This window comes from Zea mays, chromosome 5 (assembly GCF_902167145.1).
Source record: "Zea mays cultivar B73 chromosome 5, Zm-B73-REFERENCE-NAM-5.0, whole genome shotgun sequence".
Taxonomy (NCBI): domain Eukaryota; kingdom Viridiplantae; phylum Streptophyta; class Magnoliopsida; order Poales; family Poaceae; genus Zea; species Zea mays.
This window is the reverse complement of record NC_050100.1, coordinates 165920433-165941768: the sequence shown is the minus strand read 5'-3', so window position 1 is coordinate 165941768 and position 21336 is coordinate 165920433. Positions and strand designations below refer to the sequence as shown.

Below are 21336 nucleotides of genomic sequence, written 5' to 3'. Positions count from 1 at the left end.
TAAATTCCTACCTGTCCTCTTCTCTCTGCCCAAGCCCCCCGCCACCAGCCCACCACCACTGTACAGCACACCACTCCTCGTCTGCTCCCTCAACACCCTCTCCTCTCCCTCCTTCAATGCGAGAAGCTCCGTCGGCGTGCGAGCTCTGAAGCCATGGTAGCCGGCGCCGGGAACCCGGGGCGTCCTGTCGCGGTTCTTGCCCTCCTCCTCCTCGCCGCCGCCGCGCCGCCCGGTGCCTGGGCCGGGTCCGCGGCCGTGAACGGGGACCGCCTCCGGGCAGAGCAGATCCGGAAGCAGGCCTCGGACGCGGCCGCATCCGCTGCCGCGCTCGCCGCGGCGTCGCGCCGGCTCCACCTGGACCGCGCGCGACACCTCCGCCTCCTCTCCTCGCTCCACCGCAACCTCACCAACACGCTCCGCGCCCTCTCCGTAGCCGCCGACTTCGCCTCGGACCCTTCCTCCGCCAACGTATCGTCCTCCCGCCAGCTCGACCTCCAAGCCAAGGACCTCATCCGCGCCGCGCGCGCCGCCATCGCCGACTCCAAGCCGCTCTTCGACCCGCAGCTCAAGATCCAGCGCCTCAAGGACACCATCTTCGCGCAGAACGAGCTGCTCGCGCGCGCCAAGAAGCGCGGCGCCTTCGCCTCCCTCATCGCCGCCAAGTCCATCCCCAAGCCGCTCCACTGCCTCGCTGTCCGCCTCACCGCGGAGCGGATTGCGAGGCCCGACCAGTACGCGGACCCGGTGCCGCCACCGCCGGCGCTCGAGGACCCCGCGCTCTTCCACTATGCAATCTTCTCCGACAACGTGCTCGCGGCCTCGTGCGTCGTGCGCTCCGCCGTTGCCAACTCCAACGATCCCTCCAAGCACGTCTTCCATGTTGTCACCGACCGGATGAACCTCGGAGCCATGCAGGTTTGCTGCATTCTGTTTCTCCATCTTGTGCTATTACCCATTTTGCACAGCATCTTGTTCCCAAAACGTGATCTTGTAGACTGACTGTTCATTCGGAGTTTCGGACTTGGGATTATTTTCCTATATGTGATGCCTTATCTTCTCTGTTCTGTATTTGGAACAAATCTAGCGTGCCCTTGGCACTGAATTCTACTCCCATCTGTTTTGCCAGTTACTAGCATATCTACACAGTGTAAGCTGAGTTCTAAGTTTTACTACCCAAAAGATATTGCGAGTTGCAGTGCACAAGCAAAACTAGCCACATAGCCCAAAAGAAGTCCTAGATCACCAAATCTTATAAAACAAAAGATTTTGGTAAATATCTTTTTGGGACATAATATCAGAACTGCTGATGCCAACTGCCTGTTTCAGAACTGACGAACTTTGCCCCTTGAGGGCTTATTCGGTTAGAGGTGGATTGAAGGGGGTTAAATCCTTTGCTAGTCAAAATTGAATAGAAAGATATTTAATCTCCCTCAATCGTCTCTAATCCCCATGCAGCCGAAAAAGGCCTCAAGGTTTTATTTTCCTTAAGAGATGGCGAGTGAAGATCAACCCCATTTGAGTACTATTGTGCTAATCACCGAAATATACTGGCTCCTATTTGCCTAAGTACTTCCTTTTCTTTTACCAAAGTGAATTTGATTCACATCTTGCATTACTAGTTTCTGCTGCGAGTGAATTTAAGAGTGTATGACATGTTTTTGCAGGTGATAATACGCCGAATGGACTTAAAAGGTGCACACTATGAGGTCAAAGCATTTGAGGATTACAAATTTCTCAACTCCTCGTATGTTCCTGTGCTCCGGCAACTGGAGTCAGCAAACCTCCAGAAATTCTATTTTGAGAACAAGCTTGAGAATGCCACCAAAGATGCCAGCAATATGAAGTTTAGGAATCCCAAATATCTGTCTATGCTTAATCACTTGCGATTCTATTTGCCGGAGATGTACCCAAAGCTACACCGCATTCTTTTCCTGGATGATGATGTTGTGGTACAGAGGGATCTTACAGGACTCTGGAAGATTGACATGGATGGGAAGGTGAATGGGGCAGTAGAAACATGCTTTGGATCTTTTCACCGATATGCACAGTATATGAACTTCTCACACCCTCTTATCAAAGCAAAGTTTAATCCTAATGCCTGTGGATGGGCATACGGAATGAATTTCTTCGATCTTGATTCTTGGAGGAGGGAGAAATGTACTGAGCAGTACCATTATTGGCAGAATCAGGTAACCGTTATAGTTTCTCTTCTTCGAAATTTTAGAATTTGTATTCTTAGCTGATAAATGATAGACAGCCATTGTGTTTGATAAGACTGTGCATAGCTCAGGTATAAGATTACCTCTGTTAGGGCTTGTTCGTTTTCAGCTGAATCCGTGTGGATTGGATGAGATTCTGTGGGTTTAAATCCATAGCAAGTCAAAATCTCTACTAATTTTTTCCAATTCCATCCAATCCATGTGGTGTAGGAATAACCGAACAAGGCTTTAATGATCAGCAGCAACATCTGAAATTACTGTGTGTAATATAGGACTATTTAAATACTCAAACTGATGACCTCCTTACCATTTTCAGAATGAGAACAGGACATTATGGAAGCTAGGAACGCTGCCCCCTGGCTTGATCACTTTCTACTCGACCACAAAACCTCTGGAGAAATCTTGGCATGTTCTTGGACTTGGATACAATCCTAGCATCAGCATGGAGGAGATTAGAAATGCTGCTGTTGTGCATTTCAACGGCAACATGAAGCCCTGGCTGGACATCGGTATGAACCAGTTCAGGCACCTTTGGACAAAGTATGTGGACTATGATGACTCATATATTCGTCAATGCAATTTTGCACCGCCATAGAAGGCTTTAATTATCGACAACGAAGAAGAATCGGTAAACGTGGCACATACATACGCCGCAAGCACGTTTTCTGTAGAGATAAGGAGTTTCTAGAGTACAACTGAAGGGACCACCACAATCTTTTCTAGCTCATAATGTTTGCCATTAGTTATGATCAAAGTAATGTTTGCCACATGACTGCATGAGCATTATTGTCGTTGTGTGTGTTAGTTATGTCAGCAATACTCTGTATATGCCGAAGTCAGATATATTTCTGTTCACGTGGATCCAAGAAGTAAAGTGTCTGATGTATTTACAAAAGGCACCAAATACTAATTGTAGATTGAAACTCTACAATGTCACTGTATATTTCTCTTGTCACATTTTCTCACCGTGCTGGTATCAAATTGTTTGCTAACCGGAGAGCGCAGGTGCTACTCTCCCTTGTTCGCATAGGCAGTGAGGCCCTTTGTATGGATTAAAGGGATTTTTTCCTGTTCCCTGCGTACTGCGTTTCTTCTGTGAAAATAAATTGATCAGTGTGAAATTCCTTCATTCTAAAGAGGACATGAAATTGACTCATAACTGGAGAAAGCGTACATGCTAGTCTCTAGTGTTCGCGGAGATTTTCTACGTTACAGCCTTACAGGTGGCAGGAAATTGACTCATCACCATTTCTGGGGTATGAGATTGACTCCTAATCATTTACTGCGTTCCAAATAGGACATGAAATTGTCACCTAACTAAAGAGCGTGTATGCTAGTCTCATGTTCGCGGAGGTAGGATGTATGCATGTCACTATGTCAGCATGTGTATTCATTTGCCTTTGAATTATGTTTTGCAAAAATAAAAAGAAAATTAGAGAAAAAAGGGAAATGTAAACATGAATTTAATAGGACCCTGTTTGGATCGATAGAGACACTAGTTAGCTACTAATAGTTTTTTTATCCAAACAGAATTAGCTAATTGTTAGCTGGATGTAGGGCTGGAAAAAAGCTCGAGGCTCGTGAGCCGGCTCGAGCTTGTGACAGCTCGCTAACCTCGAGCGAGCCTGATTTTCAACCTCGCTGGTCCACCAAGCTGAGCCAGCTCGTTCTGGCTTGCGAGCCGTGCCAAATTAATCAAACTATACAATAATGATGAATAATGAATAATTTTACTTATAATATTGAATGATGATTATATTTATTTACATATAATGTAATATTATTTATCAAGGTTCAGAGTCAACTTCGAGTCGAGCCGAGCGTCCCCTTTCAGCTCGTTGAGTGAATGAGTCAAACCGAGCTCGGTCTACCAATGAGCCGCATCGAGTCGGCTCGTTTCCAGTCCTAACTGGATGTATAACTCAACTCTTTCACTAGATAGATCAAACTAGCTAGTAGATAATATTTGCTAGCTAATAGTTAACTAATAGATCCAAACAGGATCTAATATGCCCTATTTTGCACTGTGTTTACTAAACTGATCTTTTCAAAATTATATTCGTCAGATGACGGCTTGGTGGCGATCAAAGTGCAAGGATCATCCATAAAGGTGGGTAACTCGGCTTGCCATGGCAACGTACAGTTGAAATTAAGGTTTAAAGCTTTTGTACATATATTGGACACTCGGGTAAAGTTAAATTTGTAACTAGGGTTTAATTATCACAAAAAGTATAGAGAAGCCTAATTCGCCCTGCCTCTTGAGCATCATGATCGTTTTAAAATGGCATAACAAGCTATTTACCAAAGTTAGGTAGCTAGTTTGAATCTCATGTCTTCACAAGATTCCGATGCCTTCATACAGTTCATTCTTTCTTTTGCAGAAACGTAAAACTTCATCGGTATGTCCAACTGCTGGGCACTCCAATCTTTACTCCTTCCTAATATATCTACAAAGGTCACCATATAGCTCAAAATTCCAATTCAGTCCATAGAGGCTGTGAGATTTTGACATCTTAGTGTGTTCAGCTAGAACTGGTCATTGACCGTGGAGCACATTCCCCGGCTTCTTGCAGGCACATTTGGTCAGGTGGTGGTGGTGGTGGATTTCCCATATCCCTAGTCTTGTGAAGCAGAAAAGTCCCCGCGACAATGGTCACAAACCCACATAGCTGTGTTGCGATCTGCGTTGCAGTCTGCGAGGCCCAGTCCTAGGATGGAAAACCATGACAAACAAATATCAGTTTTACAGGATAATCTGCCTGGAACCCTATAGCAATGGAAGATCAAATGAAACAAGGCAATGCTAATAAATAGCTTTGGTTGGAATTTCTCTGAAAATCCCGTCTTTTCCTACATTTTGCTTGCATATCTAGTGGTTGCAGAAAATGGAACTTTTTTTCTTAGAAACATATTAGCAGTTTATGGTTAGTTTGCAAGCTAAAAGAGAATAGCAGACATCTAGTTTCATATACTCTTAAATTTCACTTTAAGATGCAAATTATCTATCTGGATAAATAAACCATAAGTAATAACATCATACTAGTCCACAAGTAGTCTTCTATCTAGGGTGGTAATGGATCGACCCTAATTCGATCCGATCCTTCGATTTTATAGTGTAAAATTTAGGTCTCATTGTCACCCTATATGGCCGCGAGCAGGAAATAACGGGAAAAAATTTGTGACCAATATACCATGGAAAAAAATATGCGCAAGTGGACAATGAAATCACCTTGTACATGATCATGTTTGCAACAATGGTAAGAATGGTGAACATCACGTAGTATACAGGAGAAACCACAGCCGTGTTGAACGAGTCCAGAGCCTACAAAGTAACAAGAGGATGGAAATAAAACACAATTAGGAATTGCAAGCCGAGTTTACATGTATTTCTCTTTGCATGTTATGTAATCCTTGGTTATCAACTTCAATACCATATTTTTTCCATCTTCAAAAATCAATCCTGGGTTATTTATGATTCAATGGCCAACCAGCAAGGGTTACAAAAAATCGCATTATTTCCAGATCTGACAAAAAATCCCAAAAGGGATTTCATCTTAACCAATGCCATGCTTAAAAGTATATATTTGTCTGAATGCTTATGCTTGCTCAGAATATCAGTTTAAATATACTCAAGGAAGAAATAAGTGTGAAAACTGAGACTTAGATCAGTAAATACGCAAAAATAAGATGTTACAAGGTGATTATTTGATCGCATAGTGAAATGGCATTAGACAAGTAAACCAAAACATTATGATGCAAAATATGTATCAATGTCTTAATGCATGACTGAATAAGAAATGATAATGTTTTGGTTCATAATGTGGCTGGTTGTTTTTCGGTGGCGCCTTGATATCAATGGTTTTTCGGTGCAAAAACGAAGAAATGGTTCTAGTGGCACCCCGATATCAATGTCTTAATGCATGACTGAGAATAAGGGCGTGTTTAGTTTGACTTTTGGCTTTGGCTTTTGTCCCCTAAAAGCCAAAAGCCAAATCAAAGGGTTGGATCCAGGAAGCAGCTTATTCTAAAAACCACCTTTTCACAGTGCAAAAATAAAATCACCTCTGGACCTGCTTTTAGTGGCTTTCAGATGCAACTGTGAAAACATATATCGAAGAACTTTTAACGATTTTTAGTGGTTTCGACCAAACGGTTTTTAGCTTTTTTAACAGCCCACAACAGCTTTTTCCACAGCTCACAGCACCACTGTTTTTAAGGCGTCGCCTAGGCGTCGCCTAGGCGACGCCTAGGCGTCCGGGCGGTGGTCTGACGCCTAGGCGCCTTGCCCGCCTACCTCGCCTAGGCGTCGCCTAGGCGCCGCCTAGGCGTCTAGGCGGTGGTCCAACGCCTTGGAGCGCCTTACCGCTTTAAAAACCATGCACAGCACACAACAGTTTTTTTCACAGCCACAGCCACAGCCCAACCAAACAGATCCTAAGAAATGATAATGTTTTGGTTCATAATGGGATCATCCAGAATGGTTGCGAAAAACTGACACTCATTTTTTTGTCTCGCTGCCAATGGGAAGTATTCAACAAAGGCAGCCTATGAGGGTCTTTTCCTTGGGTCGACGACTTTTGATCCGTACCACATAATTTGGAAAACCTGGGCTCCTCCAAAGACCAAGTTCTTCATATGGTTGATCGCTCAACGAAGGCTTTGGACAGCTGACAGGTTGCAAAAGAGTGGCATGGATCACCCTGCGAGCTGCCCTTTGTGTGATCAAGAGCAGGAACCACCTGACCATCTGCTGATTGGGTGTGTGTTCGCCCGGGATTTCTGGTTTAAACTACAAACTCAAGTTAATCTCCAAAGCATGGCCTCTCAGCTTGTTGATGCATCTTTTATAGGCTGGTGGAGATGGCTGGGCACTCAGATACATGGAGTGGCAGGGGAAGCAGTAAACTCCCTGATAATTTTAGGAGCATGGACTTTGTGGAAACATCAGAATAGTTGTCTTCGACAAAAACAGACCTAATGTGGATCTTGCTGTTAGGATGGCTGATCAAGAGCGAGAGAGGTGGGAGCTGGCTAGGGCAAGAAAGCTATCCTTGCTAACTAGTCACATCCCGTAGGCTACTAGGCTTTGTGTTAGAGTTTGTAGCTTTGGGTATTTTATTTATGGATGAGTATCAGTATGCTTGTACTTGGCCCCCGTGAGGTGGCTGTTTTGTATTATCTCTGTTTTTTCTTCTTAATGAAATGATAAACAGCTCTCCTGCGTTTTTTAGAGAAAAAGAAGAATAAGAAATGAAATAAATTGAGCAAACTCATACATAGCTCACAATGGCATTATTGGAAAACATGGCCACGCTGCAATCTGATGTTCCTGATCAGTTCAGGTGGAAGTTGACACAAGATGGATGTTATAGCAGCAAGTCTGCGTATGAGGCCTTCTTCGTGGGCTCTACCAAGTTTGGCCCTTGGAAGAGAATCTGGAAAACCTGGGCCCCATCGCGTTGTAAGTTCTTTTTATGGTTGGTGTACCATAATCGGGTTTGGACCGCTGATCGTCTTGAGCGAAGAAATCTGCCCCATCTAGTGTCTTGTCCATTTTGTGACCAGATGAATGAGACGGTGCATCACTTGTTGGTTGGATGTGTGTTTGCTCGCCAAATTTGTGCCCTGATCCTTCAACAGTTGGGGCTGCTGCAGTTGGCTCCTCAGCCCACAGTGTCTCGATTCTCAGGTTGGTGGAAGAAAACTGTTGCTGCTGTTCCCAAGGGGCTTCGTAGAGGCCTCAATTCTCTAATTACATTGGTGGCTTGGGAGATTTGGAAACACCGCAACAGGTGTGTCTTTGACAATTCAAGACCATGTGTTGAGGAAGTGCTAAAAGCTGTTAATGTGGAGGGTGGGCTTTGGTGCTTGGCTGGAGCTTCCAAGCTCCAGGAACATGTCTTTGGGTCGGTTCCTATTGGAGCTTAGTTAGCTCTGTAGGTTGTCTAAGTTGTGGTCGCCTTTCTTCATTGATGTGGCGTGACGGTTGTATTTAAGGGGGGGCGTGTGTGTGTTGGTGTTTGTGTTTCGGGTCACTCTTGACCCTTGTACCTCTTTTCTTCCTTAAATGAAATGACGCGCAGTTCTCCTGCGCTGTTCGAGAAAAAAAATTTGGAGGATTGCAACAATTACAGATAACTTCAAGAATGTATCCATATACCAGAACACTTTGATACCTTGTTTAAGTAGTTTAATTGCACCAAGCAGCAAATAGTGACTACTACTATGAAGAACCATGTCTGGACGTAGATGAATTGATTTGATCCACCAAATGATAGCTTTAAAGCAATAGCAACTGCTTTTACACTGATAACCTGCCCAATCATAAAATTATGTTAATAGAAGATAAATGAGCAATTTTTAAAAATAATCTAATATTAAGATGACGTAATTCTCATGTACCGTAAGAGATCCCATTAATGAACAGATTGCTATGTAAACAAGCATCAATCTGTGCCCAGAGCGCTCAACAACCCGAAATATCAAAAAAAGAACGCAGGCCACTGCCACGCATGAATAAACAATAAAACCTGCAAGTCAGAAATGGTGTGTACACATAAACATAGAGAGTCCAGTAAACCAGAACAAACGCAGAAAATAAAAAGGTCAGCAAAGTTTTTCTAGTATTGAATTCCATGGTGATGGAGATCAGTTAGCTACCTGGCTGTGTTGCAAGATGCCATATTTCCTTCATAGAATCAATTTTTCTCTCCTTTGGGGCATGCAAAACTATACCAACAGAACCAACAACACATAGTATGCAACCAACAACGCCAAACATGTGCAAATTTTCTTTCAGAATGAAGTGTGCGAGCACTGCACTGCATGAGCAAAACATTAAACAGGAACGCAACACTAGGTGCAAGGAAATCTACGATGACAGTAAAGCTCTACCTAAATATGATGCTTAGAGCTCCTAGAGGAGTAACAAGTACGGCAGGGGCAAATGCATATGCTGCAAAATTGGCTACCTCGCCTAGAATCACTGCAAGGTAAAACAAAGAGATTAATAAGAGTGAGCTTCTGTTTCATCATTACATAAGTTCCTAAACGAATAAGTATCACTGTCAGAAATATTGTTTTATATTTCACTGGTATTATATTCCTACCCTTCAAATTGAAGAGAAATAAAAGGAAATTAATCAATAAATCACTTTGATGCTCTATATTTCTTTCAAGAGATTCTTCATCAGATGATATAAACATCCCATTATTGCTCCAAATACTGGCAATGCAAGTCATCAGACTCAAACCTTTCAAATTTCTATCATTCATTCATAAAATGAAAAGGGTCATGACAGGATTCAAACAACAAGGTTAGCTGAAACCCATGTATATAGTCTTTTTAGAACTAAGGCACGAGAGGTTTCCCAAGAAGATATTGAATTAAAAAATATGCATGCTGCTCTGTTCATTCGAATAGAACATAGCTAGTAAGGTTTACTATTACTAGTGTGTCTCGTACTTAAGAATACAGAATAAAATATGTAGAGAGTGCTCTACAAACATTTACTACAATGAGAAAATGATGCAGAACTCTTGGATCCTCAGGCATTTATGCCGACGACACAACACTGAACGATCCAAATGCTAATCTAGTCAATGTAGATTTTTGCACGTTGGAACTTTAGTTTAAGACACAAACCCAACTTTACTGCTCCAAGATCGTACGGTGCAAATGCACAAGTGGAGAATGAATAACTACAATCAACTGTGACTTACACAAGTTATGTGGCACAATTCAGAAAATCATGAAACAATCATCTTAAAGGGCATATCAATAAGATATTAAGATATACGTCAACCAAACTTAAAAATAAGTGGAACTGCAATGAACTATAGATATAGCAGTACAGATGTACTACTAACCAGAAGTACTATATAGAAAGTATGATATAATTGATAAATTCTTTAAAACATGATTTCAATTGACACTTACTAGTTATCATTCCCAACCACCATAACGGCTCATATAGATATGAGAAGCCTCCAGAAGCTGCAGTGTATCAGCACAAGAAAAGAAATCAGAATTATCCATAGCATATACATAAAAGTCTAAAAGAGTTACATCATTAAGAAAGCATTAAGAGTTATGATCTTGTGAAGCTCAACTTGAACAACACTATACATTATCAGTGGTTTGTCCTGATTAAATAGCTGTTATGATGCCTCAATAAAACAAAGCTTAGAAGAGGCACAACCTGCACGCACCCCATTATCCCCAGCCTTCTTCAATCCAACTTTCTTGATCACAAAGCTAGAACCAATGAATGCACTAGATGACATGGCTAAAGTCAAGCCCCTCACATTGTCTAAAGACGCCACCATGCCTGGAATATATTTATTTCTGTCAAGTACTAAAAGAACCAATTCCTACAATCCAAGGGACAAGAATAAGTAAATAAAATAAAATAGGAAAAAAAACCATCTAGATAACAATTAAAGAACCACAACTCATTGTCCCAATGTTCCATATGAGAAAAAATGAATATTTGATTATAACATACATTATTTTTATTCATTCTGCTGGAAACCATAACAACCTAACTCTAACCAGCGTGGGTTGAGTGTATATATATTGGAAAAGGGGTACATGGTCTGGGCCAAGGTCCATAACCCTTAGACTGATTACAATAAGACACAAGCATCTAACACCACTGCTATCCTCCACAAGGCCCGTGACGAGGCCTTCGTAAGGGCCATCCTCCACAAGGCTCTGACTACCTCGGAGCAGCTCTTCCACGACGCCGACAGATACATCGCCGCAGACGAGCGGGCTCGTGACCTCGTCGAGCAACGAAAGGACAGGCCCGAGAAGAAAGAAGACGAGGTGGGCAAGGGGGCCATGGCCCCACCTCAATTTTTATATCCTCTTATACATAGGTTTAGATATACAGCAAAATAAAAACTTTTATATAGTAGGTACAGCCAAATCTAATGAAACCTAGTTTTGATTCAACTTTTTATTGACGGTCCATTGCTCAGCCTGCTCTCCATTCGAGTCGTTCGATTCCTTCCCCTAGCGGCTAGCTACTCGTGGCTCGGTCGCTCCTTCGGTCATGACTGATCGGTAGTGGGTGACCTAACCCGTCCGCTACCAATGCCACCTTGTCTTCCCGTCACTCGTCAGCTCATTGCGTTGTCGAGATCCTGCACGCAGCGTCACTACTTTGCCTCCTAGTCCGCATCGACAGGAAGACGGGCTATTGGTGGGATCCTGCCTTGGCACCACGGTGCCACCGCCATCTGCCCTCACTATGTCACTGGGCCCCACCACGTCGTCGCAATGCAACAATTGTTGTCGCTTGCCACCGCCTACCGCCTCTTGCCCTCGCTACACCTCACATGTTTCTGCCTCATCGTCGCCATCTTGTGGCAGACTCGCCGACTCGCCACGTCGATGCGGCCGCTTCACCCTGGCGCTCTCCGCTCTCCCCTTGTTGGCCCACCCCTTTCCCTCTCCCCGCCTTTCCCTAGGGTGGCCAAAAGATTTTTTTGGTATTCATATCATTTTGGAATGCCCCTAATATTATCACCTAGCCTCCACGTTATTATCATTAAGCTATTTTTATCTAGTAGTCTAGTACCGTAATTTGTCTCTTATGGTGTCGTCCGACCTAAAATTTGTTCTGCGTCTGACACTGGTGGCGGCCCAGGCTGCTTCCCCCCATGGGGGCAAAGGAGAAGAGGGAGCGGAAGGGGAAGGATGCCCGTGTCGAAGCAGGGGTGGCCAGGGGAGCGCGACGACGGCTGATCGGCGGTGGGGAGCCAGGCCCGTGGCCCAGCTATCCCCTACGGCGGCGGATCGATGGCAGGGAGAGCGGGCGCAGGGGCGCCTAGCGCGGCGGCGCCTGATGCGCCGATGGAAGGGACGGCGCCGACTGGAGGGTGGGCGACGCCGGGTGCCTGCAGCCGTGCGTAAGGGAACCATGGGCGCCGCGACCGTGCAGGCGGTTGCGGGGGCCAAAGAGGAATGAAAAAAGTGCCGCGCCGACACGCAATGGCGTGCTCGGCCGATCGGCGCGGGACAAACGATCGATCGATCGAGAGAAAGGCGCCGGTTACCTTGCCTCCGTGGCGGACCGAGCGGGCGGCCCGGGGACCTGGCCTCCGTGGGCGGCGGGAGGCCGAGCTGGGCGACGCCGCCGGTGAATGAGCGGGCGAACGTGGTGAACGTGACGGGCACCAGGGAGGTAGGATGCAGGAGGAGGGAAGGGATGAGGCGAGGGAGCGGCGTTTCGTTTTCTCTCTCTGTGATCTTTTGAGAGGAGCCCGGGACGATACGAGAGGGTAACTGCTTCTGCGTGGGTACACACGTGGCACGGCTCGTGATGGTAAGTGGGGTCGGACTTGGCACGACCTCAAACGTGGGCTGCTCGACGCTTTTCGGCCAGGTGAGACGTGGCTGCCAATAGACCCCGACTTCGTGGGCCTGTTGTATCCCTGCCTTGAGGGCGCGGGTTCAACGCAGTTCCAAGTTCCAAGTGGCTCTCCAGATGTCTGGGTTTTTTTTTTTGTGATGGACTATGGTGGTAGCCCCCTTGGGTTCATATGGTTTTTTGCTGAGCCCAAGCCCATCAAAGTTTCTATATGCTCCCTCAAACACGGAATCAGATCCTCTACAGTCGAGGTTCTTGACCTGTCTCTACAGTTGGTCTAATCCAACCATCAAGCAGCAATCCTACGGCACCCTCCCGCACGGCTTCTCTCCTGACCGAGACGCGCGGCTTGGCTTGTGCGAGAGCCGTGCCCGACAGGCTCGCCAATCTATTATCCAAAAGACATTCAAATTACAGGAAATATCCATACTACTAGAAATCAGCAAGAACATCATCTGTGAGTGCCCCCTGCAAAATAAAAGGTTCAGATGCACAATTGAAAGAATGTATTGATGGCAATGTATGGTATACAAAAAATGGTGTATTAGTTTGAAATATTACCGTCAATATCTGAGAGAAGGTATTGATGGCCATGTATGATTCAGACATCTGTTCCATGGGCAAAGAAGTACTAGGTGTAGCTTCTTTTTCCTTTTTCTTACCTCCTTTCTTTGCAGTTTCTTGTTCCTTCAAATAAAAGAAATAAAATTTAACATTTTCCCATGGAACACAGTGAAAGAGAATCAAATATATGTTCTGTTATCACATACCTTTGCAGCAGTTTTCTTTTTGTTACCTCCCTTCTTACTTCCCTTCTTTCCAGATTTGTGCAGCTTGTCAAGCCAATTTTTTTTGCGCTTCGAGGTTTTTGTTTCCACCTCCTTTTTCTTAAGGCGTGCTGCACTCACCAAATCATTTGGAGGACTAACATTTGTGGGAGTAGTGATCGAAACAGTTTTATCAGTACTTGCATTTATTTCTTCTTCAACTTGTTTGTTCAGGATGTCAAGTGTGTTGTTTACTAACAAGGTAGATCCTTGATGGCTAGCAGCTCGAAGTGCCAAATTGAGAAATTTGCGGGTCATATCTTTGTAGCGAGCCATCTCATTTAATCTTGGATTCTCTATAATATTTCGTCCATGGTTGTCTTGTACTGTCCCACAACGTGCTGCACGTGTCCATCGCTTCAGTACATATTGTGATGGCAGAGATTTGATATTCATCAAATCAAGGACTTTTAAAGCATGGCCACACAATATTCCAGTTCTACTGAATAACCCACAACTGCATGTAATAGTTTGCTCTAAAGAATTACCAAAAACTTTGTACTCCTTCTCAAAGGTAAAATTTCCATCAAGACTGCCAATTGCCACAAGATAGCTATTGTTGTCGTCCAATGCCGAGGTGCATGCTACCATGGACCTTTCATACTCACTTTGAAAAGCCTCGAATATAACTGGCGTGTACAACTTGCTAGCTTGGATTAGCATAGGTGTCCTCATTTTGATTCTTGGTATTTTCTTCCTTGATTCAAATTCAGCATTTAGCTCATTTTTTCTCTTATCTTCCACCACCCTTTCAAATTGCTTAAGAAATCGAATGATATCAAAATCAGATTTGAAATGTCTCTTCAGCTCACTATTTAGACTCTCACTCAATTGTGTACTTCTCATACCTAATGTGAACACATCCTTCATGTAACATTCAGCCCATTTTTCTTTCACCTTGTATATACTATCCAACCAACTTTGCTTGCTCGCCTTTTCCCTTATGACGTTAAATGCTTGTTCAAATGTTTCCTCATCTTCGTACTCAAACATACATGCACTAAAATATGCAAGAATACTTGGTTCTTTGTCATTTTCTTCTATTGTCTGTTTGGGAGAAGTACTAGATTCTTCATCGCCAGCTTCAAATAGATGTTTGACAGCATTCTGCATAATATGAAAAGTGCACAAACCATGCCATGCTTCTAAAAATACTTCCTTAACTGCTTTTGCCATTGCAGCATCTTGATCAGTATAGATTGTTTTAGGTTGCTTGTCATTATGCGCTTTTAGAAAGGTCTCAAATAACCACTTGAAAGACTCAAATGTCTCATCGTACATGAGAACAGCACCAAAAACCACAGTTTCCCTGAACTGATTGAACCCAACAAATACACCAAAAGGTCTGCTTTCCTTGTTTGTTCCAAAAGTAGTGTCAAAGCTGATAACATCACCAAAATGTGCAAAGTCAGTAATCATTTTGGCATCAACCCAAAATATGTTTGCTATTTGTTCCTCACTATCCATCTGCAATGCATATTGGAATGATGGGTTATCAGCAATTTTGTTTTGAAAATACATGAGCATGCTTCCTGCTTGACCATATGCCATCTCTCGTTGGCGTTTGCCCCGTAAATAATTCTTGTGGTCACGAAGGGTGTAACTAAGATTAATTGAACCACCAACTTGGATACTAGCCAACTCATGTGCCGCTTTGGGCCCAATTCCCGCATCATCGGCTGTCTCAATTTCAAAACCTTGTAACTCTGAAATTTTCCTTTGAGACACCATCAAATGCGACGTTTCTAGCAACTGAAGGATGTGATTGTGTTCCAAAACTAGATCAGCAACTTTATATTTCTCCTTCTCTTGATCTAGTACAACACCCATGCGAACTTGACAATCGGTTCTGGTTTCAGCTCTTGGACACTTTGTTAGATAATCCCTTTTATCTTTTTTTCTGTGACCCTCTTTTGCACAAACATATCTGCAGGACCTAATCTTCCCATCAGATTTTCTTTTGTTTGTGTAGCTTTTTCTAACCTCAAACCCTTTTTGACCTCCATAGGCAATCCAAAACATCCAAGCCTCATCAATAGTATTGAACTCCATGCCAACTTCAGGTATCAAACAAGGCAGCACACCCACTCTACAGGAACAAAAAAAATCTGCTGGTCATTGAACAAATAAAATCTATCTGATCTAGTGAAAAAGTAACAACCATGGCTTCGCATACCTATTTTCTTCCATCTCAAATATGCAGATTTAACTTTGCTCTAGGTTTCCTTCGATGAATTCCAACACAGTCTAATGAGGTGAGGTGGAATACAATTAAATCAGAGCATACAAGTGAGGTGGAATACAATCAAATCAGAGCACACATAGTAGAGTTTGCTGAAAACAATCAAGTCGCGAAGAAGAAAAACGAGATTAACTCACATGTGTTTGATGAATGACAAGCAGCCTAATCGCCGCCGCCCATAGCTCGTAAAACGCGAGGTGCCCGCCAAAATGCGTTGTTTTCGCGGTAAAAGATGAGGAGTCCCAGCGCTGTTGGGCCGAGGCCCAGTGTTGGGCACGGCTCTCGCGTGAGCCAAGCCGCACGTCTCGGTCAGGAGAGAAGCTGTGCGGGAGGGTGCCGTAGGATTGCTGCTTGATGGTTGGATTAGACCAACTGTAGAGACAGGTCAAGAACCTCGACTGTAGAGGATCTGATTCCTCAAACACAGAGGCAGTGACCTTTGTCACATCCTGTTGTAAAGATATACTGTGCGTCAGTATCGGTTTTACACACACATATATATAATGATATTATTAATGACAACTCTAAGTGTATACGTAGTATGACATAAGTTATATATTACAAAAATAATGTAAGTCTTAATGAAACATAACGGAAACATTCAACTTATTAAAGGAAATGATTTAGGGTCTGTTTGGTTCAGCTTTTTTCTGCCCAGCTTTTCCGAGAATCTAGTTGTAGGGAGAATCTGGTTGTGTAGAGAATCTGAGTATCATTAGAATTACGTGCGGACAAAGATAAAGTTGTCCATGAGCTCAGGATCTATAAAGTGACGGATTACTACTATTGCGACGACTCAACCGATTATATGTTTATGTTGATTTTGGATGGTTTTTACCCAAACAATTTTTATAGAAGCTGACTGAAAAGCTGAGTGTTTGGTAGTCCGCAGCGGCTTTTGGTGGCCAGAAGCTGCGAAAAGCCGAAACAAACAGGGGCTTACAAGGAAGGTCGACGATAGAACACTGAAAGAATTTTTAGATGGCTAAGACATGAATAGTCTAATTCGTGGCCATATATAGGGATGAAAACGGTCGGACACAGTCGGTAAACACTAAAACCATTACCATTTTTATATTTTTTTATCGGAAACAAAATCGAAAACGGTAACTCTAGAAACGGAAACGATATCGGTATTTCGGATACATCGGAAACGAAAGTTTGGTGTAAAAAATACACCAGTAACGATCGAAATCTAAAATACGATCGGTAAACATATCAAACTTCACAATACAGCAAAGTTGACAAAATGTCACAATGACCACAAGTTCACATTTCATGATATAACAAGTTCACAATATAACAAGTTCACAAGGATCACAAATTTATAGTATAAAAAGTTCGCAAATATCACAAGTTCACAATATAGCAGGTTCACAATATAACAAGTTTATAAAGATCACAAGTTCATAGACTCAAAGTTTACGATTCACAATATCCACTCGATCTAGCTGACATGGCATGCTTACTCATGAAATATTTTTTCCTCACATAAAGATTTTTTCACAGCCTCACAGGAAAACCCTAAAATCTAGTGTGGAAAAAGCAGACTATCGGCTCTCTATCATTATATATAGGGATGAAAACGGACGGAAACGGACGGAAAAACCCCTCTCATGTTTCTGTATCCGCATTTTATCATCGGAAACGAGATCGGGTCCGGAATAGTCGGGAACGGAAACGTGAGCGGGATAAACGGAATTGCGAAAACGAACGGAAACGGAAATACTAACGGAAACTCATAATTTAATACAAATAGAAATGTTACTGATGTTTGACTAGTGATTGATTGGCAGAACAATAATATAAAACAAATAGATATAGAGAGGCAACATTCTATTGTTGTTTGGTTGCTAAATATGTACATTTAGCTACATCTGATGTTGTTTAAAACTTTAGATCACTTGTCATTTGAAAAGAGCCGGTGGTTACAATGGTCAATTGTGCTATAATTTGTCACCTAAATACACGAGGATTTAGTTTGTATACTAATGCATAGTAGGCTCGTCCCATATTTGTCAAATACGGAATAAATACGGGTTCAATCAGGAAAAAAACGGGATCCCGCAAAAACGGACGGAATAAGCCATCTCCTGTTTCCATCTCGTTTCCATGTTTTTTCTGTAAATACGGAAATGGTCGGGTGAAATGTAGAAAACGGTACGGGTCGAGACAGGATTTTTTCCGTCCGTTTTCAACCCTATTAGATATTACTAATACATAACATGTGCATAGAAAAGAGTGGATTCGTTCGAGAGACCAAATCGTTAATCCCAACTGCCTTCCAACACCATCTATCCCAAAAAATCTTAATGCGTCCAAAAAAAATACAAAAATAAGTAATACTTATCTAGAGACGTACAGGTGATGCGAAAAATCACATGCTGGAAAATTCCGAAAAAATCTAAGACACAATTCCAAAAAATTCCGAGACAAAAATCCGTTAATTTTCGACAAAAAACCGGTAACCGAAGGAAACGGTCGGTAAAACACCACACCAATTCCGATAGAAAATTTCGAAAACTGATTCCGTTTTCGAAAAATACCGTTACCAGTGAATCCGATCGAAAAATTTTGAAATCGGTTTCCGGAATACCGAAAAATTCTGAAAATGTTTTCATCTCTAGCCATATAGTCCACTAATCAATGGCCATCACTTGTCCCACATCTATCTATCCATGTAATACAAGGTAAGTTAGAAACCTATTAATTTATAAAAACAACTCATGCAGAAAAGTGATAGGAATATCTCTAAGATGAACAAGTTAGGTAACAATAACGAGTTACAACCTTATCACTCAAGTTAGTTTCATTCCAAAATAGTTTCTCTACTTAATGAGACAGATTATAGTTGCCTAAGGTGTTCCTCACGTCTAATTATGAGTTGTTACAGCTCTTTAACACCAATCGTGTGCTCTAAAACTTGTTTGGCCGGTTGTCAATTGTATAAAATGTTATGTTGAAGATCTATAAATTACGCAAAAGTTCAAGATGTGAGATACAACCAACTTAGATATCAAGATCACGAATCTCTACTACTTATTAAGCCTGCAAGGGTAGCCTCACAGCCCACACCTAACTAAAATTAAAAAAAACATGGCCATGAGAAAATTCGAACCAGTGCCCCCTCAGGAAAATGCGAGTAGTGTCGGAGACCATAATTAGGGGTACCCTCAAGGCTCCTAATTCTCAGCTGGTAACCCCCATCAGCATAAAGCTGCAAAGGCCTGATGGGTGCGATTAAGTCAGGGATCAGTCCATTCGAGGGACTCGATCACGCCTCACTCGAGCCTAGCCTCGGACAAGGGCAGCCGACCCCGGAGGATCTCCATCTCGCCCGAGGCCCCCCTCCAGCGGCGAACATATTTCCGGCTCGCCCGAGGCCCTGTCTTCGCCAAGAAGCAACCCTGACCAAATCGCCGCACCGACCGACCAAATCGCAGGAGCATTTAATGCAAAGGTGGCCTGACACCTTTATCCCGACGCGCCCCCCCAGCTGACAGAGCCGAAGTGACCGCCGTCACTTCGCCGCTCCACTGACCGGCCTGACAGAAAGACATGGTCGCCTTCCAAGGGGGTCACCCTCTTTTTAAAGGCGACTCTCCCTACTTGCGTCCCCAGCCGTCGCGGGCTGAGTCTTCTCCAACACGCTCCAAGGTCCTCCCCTGCGGCGCGGGGGCTGGGTCCCACACGTCATGCAAGCCAGCTCAGAGCAGAAGAAGCCAAACCGCCGTGCGCGGTGCGTACAACCGCCCAGCGGTTACAAGCGACTCTCCACTTTTGCCCAGACCAACGGGCGAAAGGGACGGGCAGCCATGCAGGCGGTATGCAACCGCGCCAAGTGGGCGCACTTCTCCGACTCCCAACACGCCCAGCATGGAGGCCTAGGCCCACGCGTCATGCAACCGGCGCGCCGAATGCTTCGTGCATGCAACTGCACCGCCACTTGCGCCACTACCGCGCCTCCTCGACTGTGGAACCAATATCGCGACTCGAGGCGACCCAGCGCACGACCCAGCAGCGCCAGCTTGGCGCGATGGTCAATGCGGCCAAAAATGGGCCGGCAGTAATGGCGGTGGCAGGCGGGCAGGAGCAGCGGCCACGTCGTCAGCCAAGCTCACGTCCCGTCCGGGGCAGCGAGAGAACCCTCTCTCACGGCGTGAAGACAACGCACCCGTGTACCGTTCCTCGAACGGCTCGCGCACGCGCAACGGCCACCCCGCCAACCACTCGCCCCGTCACATTAACTCCGCGGCGGGACAGGCGGTGCCTCTGGCAGGAGAAGCGGGCGATGCTTCGCCTTCGCCATAATGAACCATGTGTTCGGCGAACACATTGGCCGCACGGTCGAGGCCTACGTCGATGACATCATAGTCAAGACGAGGAAAGCCTCTGACCTCCTTTCCGACCTTGAAGTGACATTTCGATGTCTCAAGGCGAAAGGCGTCAAGCTCAATCCCGAAAAGTGTGTCTTCGGGGTGCCCCGAGGCATGCTCTTGGGGTTCATCGTCTCCGAGCGGGGCATCGAAGCCAACCCGGAGAAGATCGCGGCCATCACCAGCATGGGGCCCATCAAAGACTTGAAAGGCGTACAGAGGGTCATGGGATGTCTCGCGGCTCTGAGCCGCTTCATCTCACGCCTCAGCAAAAGAGGTCTACCTCTGTACCGCCTCTTAAGGAAGGCCGAGTGCTTCACTTGGACCCCTGAGGCTGAGGAAGCCCTCGGGAACCTGAAGGCGCTCCTCACGAAGGCGCCTATCTTGGTGCCCCCGGCTGCCGGAGAAGCCCTCTTGGTCTACGTCGCCGCGACCACTCAGGTGGTTAGCGCCGCGATTGTGGTCGAGAGGCAAGAAGAGGGGCATGCATTGCCCGTTCAGAGGCCGGTCTACTTCGTCAGTGAGGTACTGTCCAAAACCAAGATCCGCTACCCCCAAGTTCAGAAGCTGCTGTACGCGGTGATCCTAACACGGCGGAAGCTGCAACACTACTTCGAGTCTCATCCGGTAACTGTGGTGTCATCCTTCCCCCTGGGGGAGATCATCCAGTGCCGGGAGGCCTCGGGTAGGATTGCAAAGTGGGCGGTGGAAATCATGGGCGAGACAATCTCGTTCGCTCCTTGAAAGGCCATCAAGTCCCAGGTCTTGACGGACTTCGTAGCTGAATGGGTCGACACTTAGCTCCCAACAGCTCCGATCCAGCCGGAGCTCTGGACCATGTTCTTCGACGGGTCGCTGATGAAGACAGGAGCCGGCGCAGGCCTACTCTTCATCTCGACCCTCGGGAAGCACATACGCTATGTGCTACGCCTCCATTTCCCGGCGTCCAACAATGTGGCCGAGTATGAGGCTCTGGTCAACGGGTTGAGGATCGCCATCGAGCTAGGGGTCCGACGCCTCGACGCTCGCGGTGACTCGCAGCTCATCATCGACCAAGTCATGAAGAACTCCCACTGCCGCGACCCGAAGATGGAGGCCTACTGCGATGAGGTTCGGCGCCTGGAAGACAAGTTCTACGGGCTCGAGCTCAACCACATCGCCCGGCGCTACAACGAGACCACGGATGAGCTGGCTAAAATAGCCTCGGGGCGAACAACGGTTCCCCTGGACGTCTTCTCCCGAGACCTGCATCAACCCTCCGTCAAGATCGATGACACGCCCGAGCCTGAGGCA

At 45.0% G+C, this 21336-nt stretch overlaps 2 protein-coding genes across 6 annotated transcripts; one reads left to right on the top strand and one right to left on the bottom strand.

Moving 5' to 3' along the window:
* Positions 1–308: 308 nt before the first annotated feature.
* LOC100382408 (uncharacterized) lies at positions 309–3083 on the top strand. Its single transcript, NM_001175152.1, has 3 exons — positions 309–915; positions 1665–2189; positions 2536–3083. The coding sequence occupies exons 1-3, from the start codon at positions 895–897 to the stop codon at positions 2812–2814; spliced, it is 825 nt and encodes a 274-aa protein (NP_001168623.1). The 5' UTR covers positions 309–894; the 3' UTR covers positions 2815–3083.
* Positions 3084–4374: 1291 nt separating this feature from the next.
* Positions 4375–12524, bottom strand: LOC100283647 (putative magnesium transporter NIPA2). 5 transcript variants are annotated; one of them, XM_008645536.3, is made up of 9 exons: positions 12285–12524; positions 10421–10592; positions 10159–10215; positions 9114–9204; positions 8880–9040; positions 8622–8749; positions 8396–8533; positions 5449–5541; positions 4375–4927 (listed from the first exon to the last, which is right to left on the bottom strand). In XM_008645536.3, the coding sequence occupies exons 2-9, from the start codon at positions 10545–10547 to the stop codon at positions 4742–4744; spliced, it is 981 nt and encodes a 326-aa protein (XP_008643758.1). In that variant the 5' UTR covers positions 10548–10592; positions 12285–12524; the 3' UTR covers positions 4375–4741. The 5 variants fall into 5 exon arrangements, with proteins under 5 accessions (XP_008643758.1, XP_008643756.1, XP_035823952.1 ...); XM_008645534.3 differs by having other exon boundaries at positions 10431–10549; positions 12285–12482; XM_035968059.1 differs by having other exon boundaries at positions 10431–10592; positions 12285–12387.
* Positions 12525–21336: the final 8812 nt, after the last annotated feature.

What these genes read in the sequence shown, in the direction of transcription:
- LOC100382408 (NM_001175152.1), top strand. Translation starts at nt 895, where the DNA reads ATGAACCTCGGAGCCATGCAG. An exon ending in TGAACCTCGGAGCCATGCAG is followed by an intron (nt 916 to 1,664) that starts GTTTGCTGCATT and finishes ATGTTTTTGCAG; the next exon opens with GTGATAATACGCCGAATGGA. An exon ending in ACCATTATTGGCAGAATCAG is followed by an intron (nt 2,190 to 2,535) that starts GTAACCGTTATA and finishes TACCATTTTCAG; the next exon opens with AATGAGAACAGGACATTATG.
- LOC100283647 (XM_008645536.3), bottom strand. Translation starts at nt 10,547, where the DNA reads ATGGTGGCGTCTTTAGACAATGTGAGGGGCTTGACTTTAGCCATGTCA. An exon ending in CATTAATGGGATCTCTTACG is followed by an intron (nt 8,534 to 8,621) that starts GTACATGAGAAT and finishes ATGATTGGGCAG; the next exon opens with GTTATCAGTGTAAAAGCAGT. An exon ending in CAAACATGATCATGTACAAG is followed by an intron (nt 4,928 to 5,448) that starts GTGATTTCATTG and finishes TTTCCATCCTAG; the next exon opens with GACTGGGCCTCGCAGACTGC.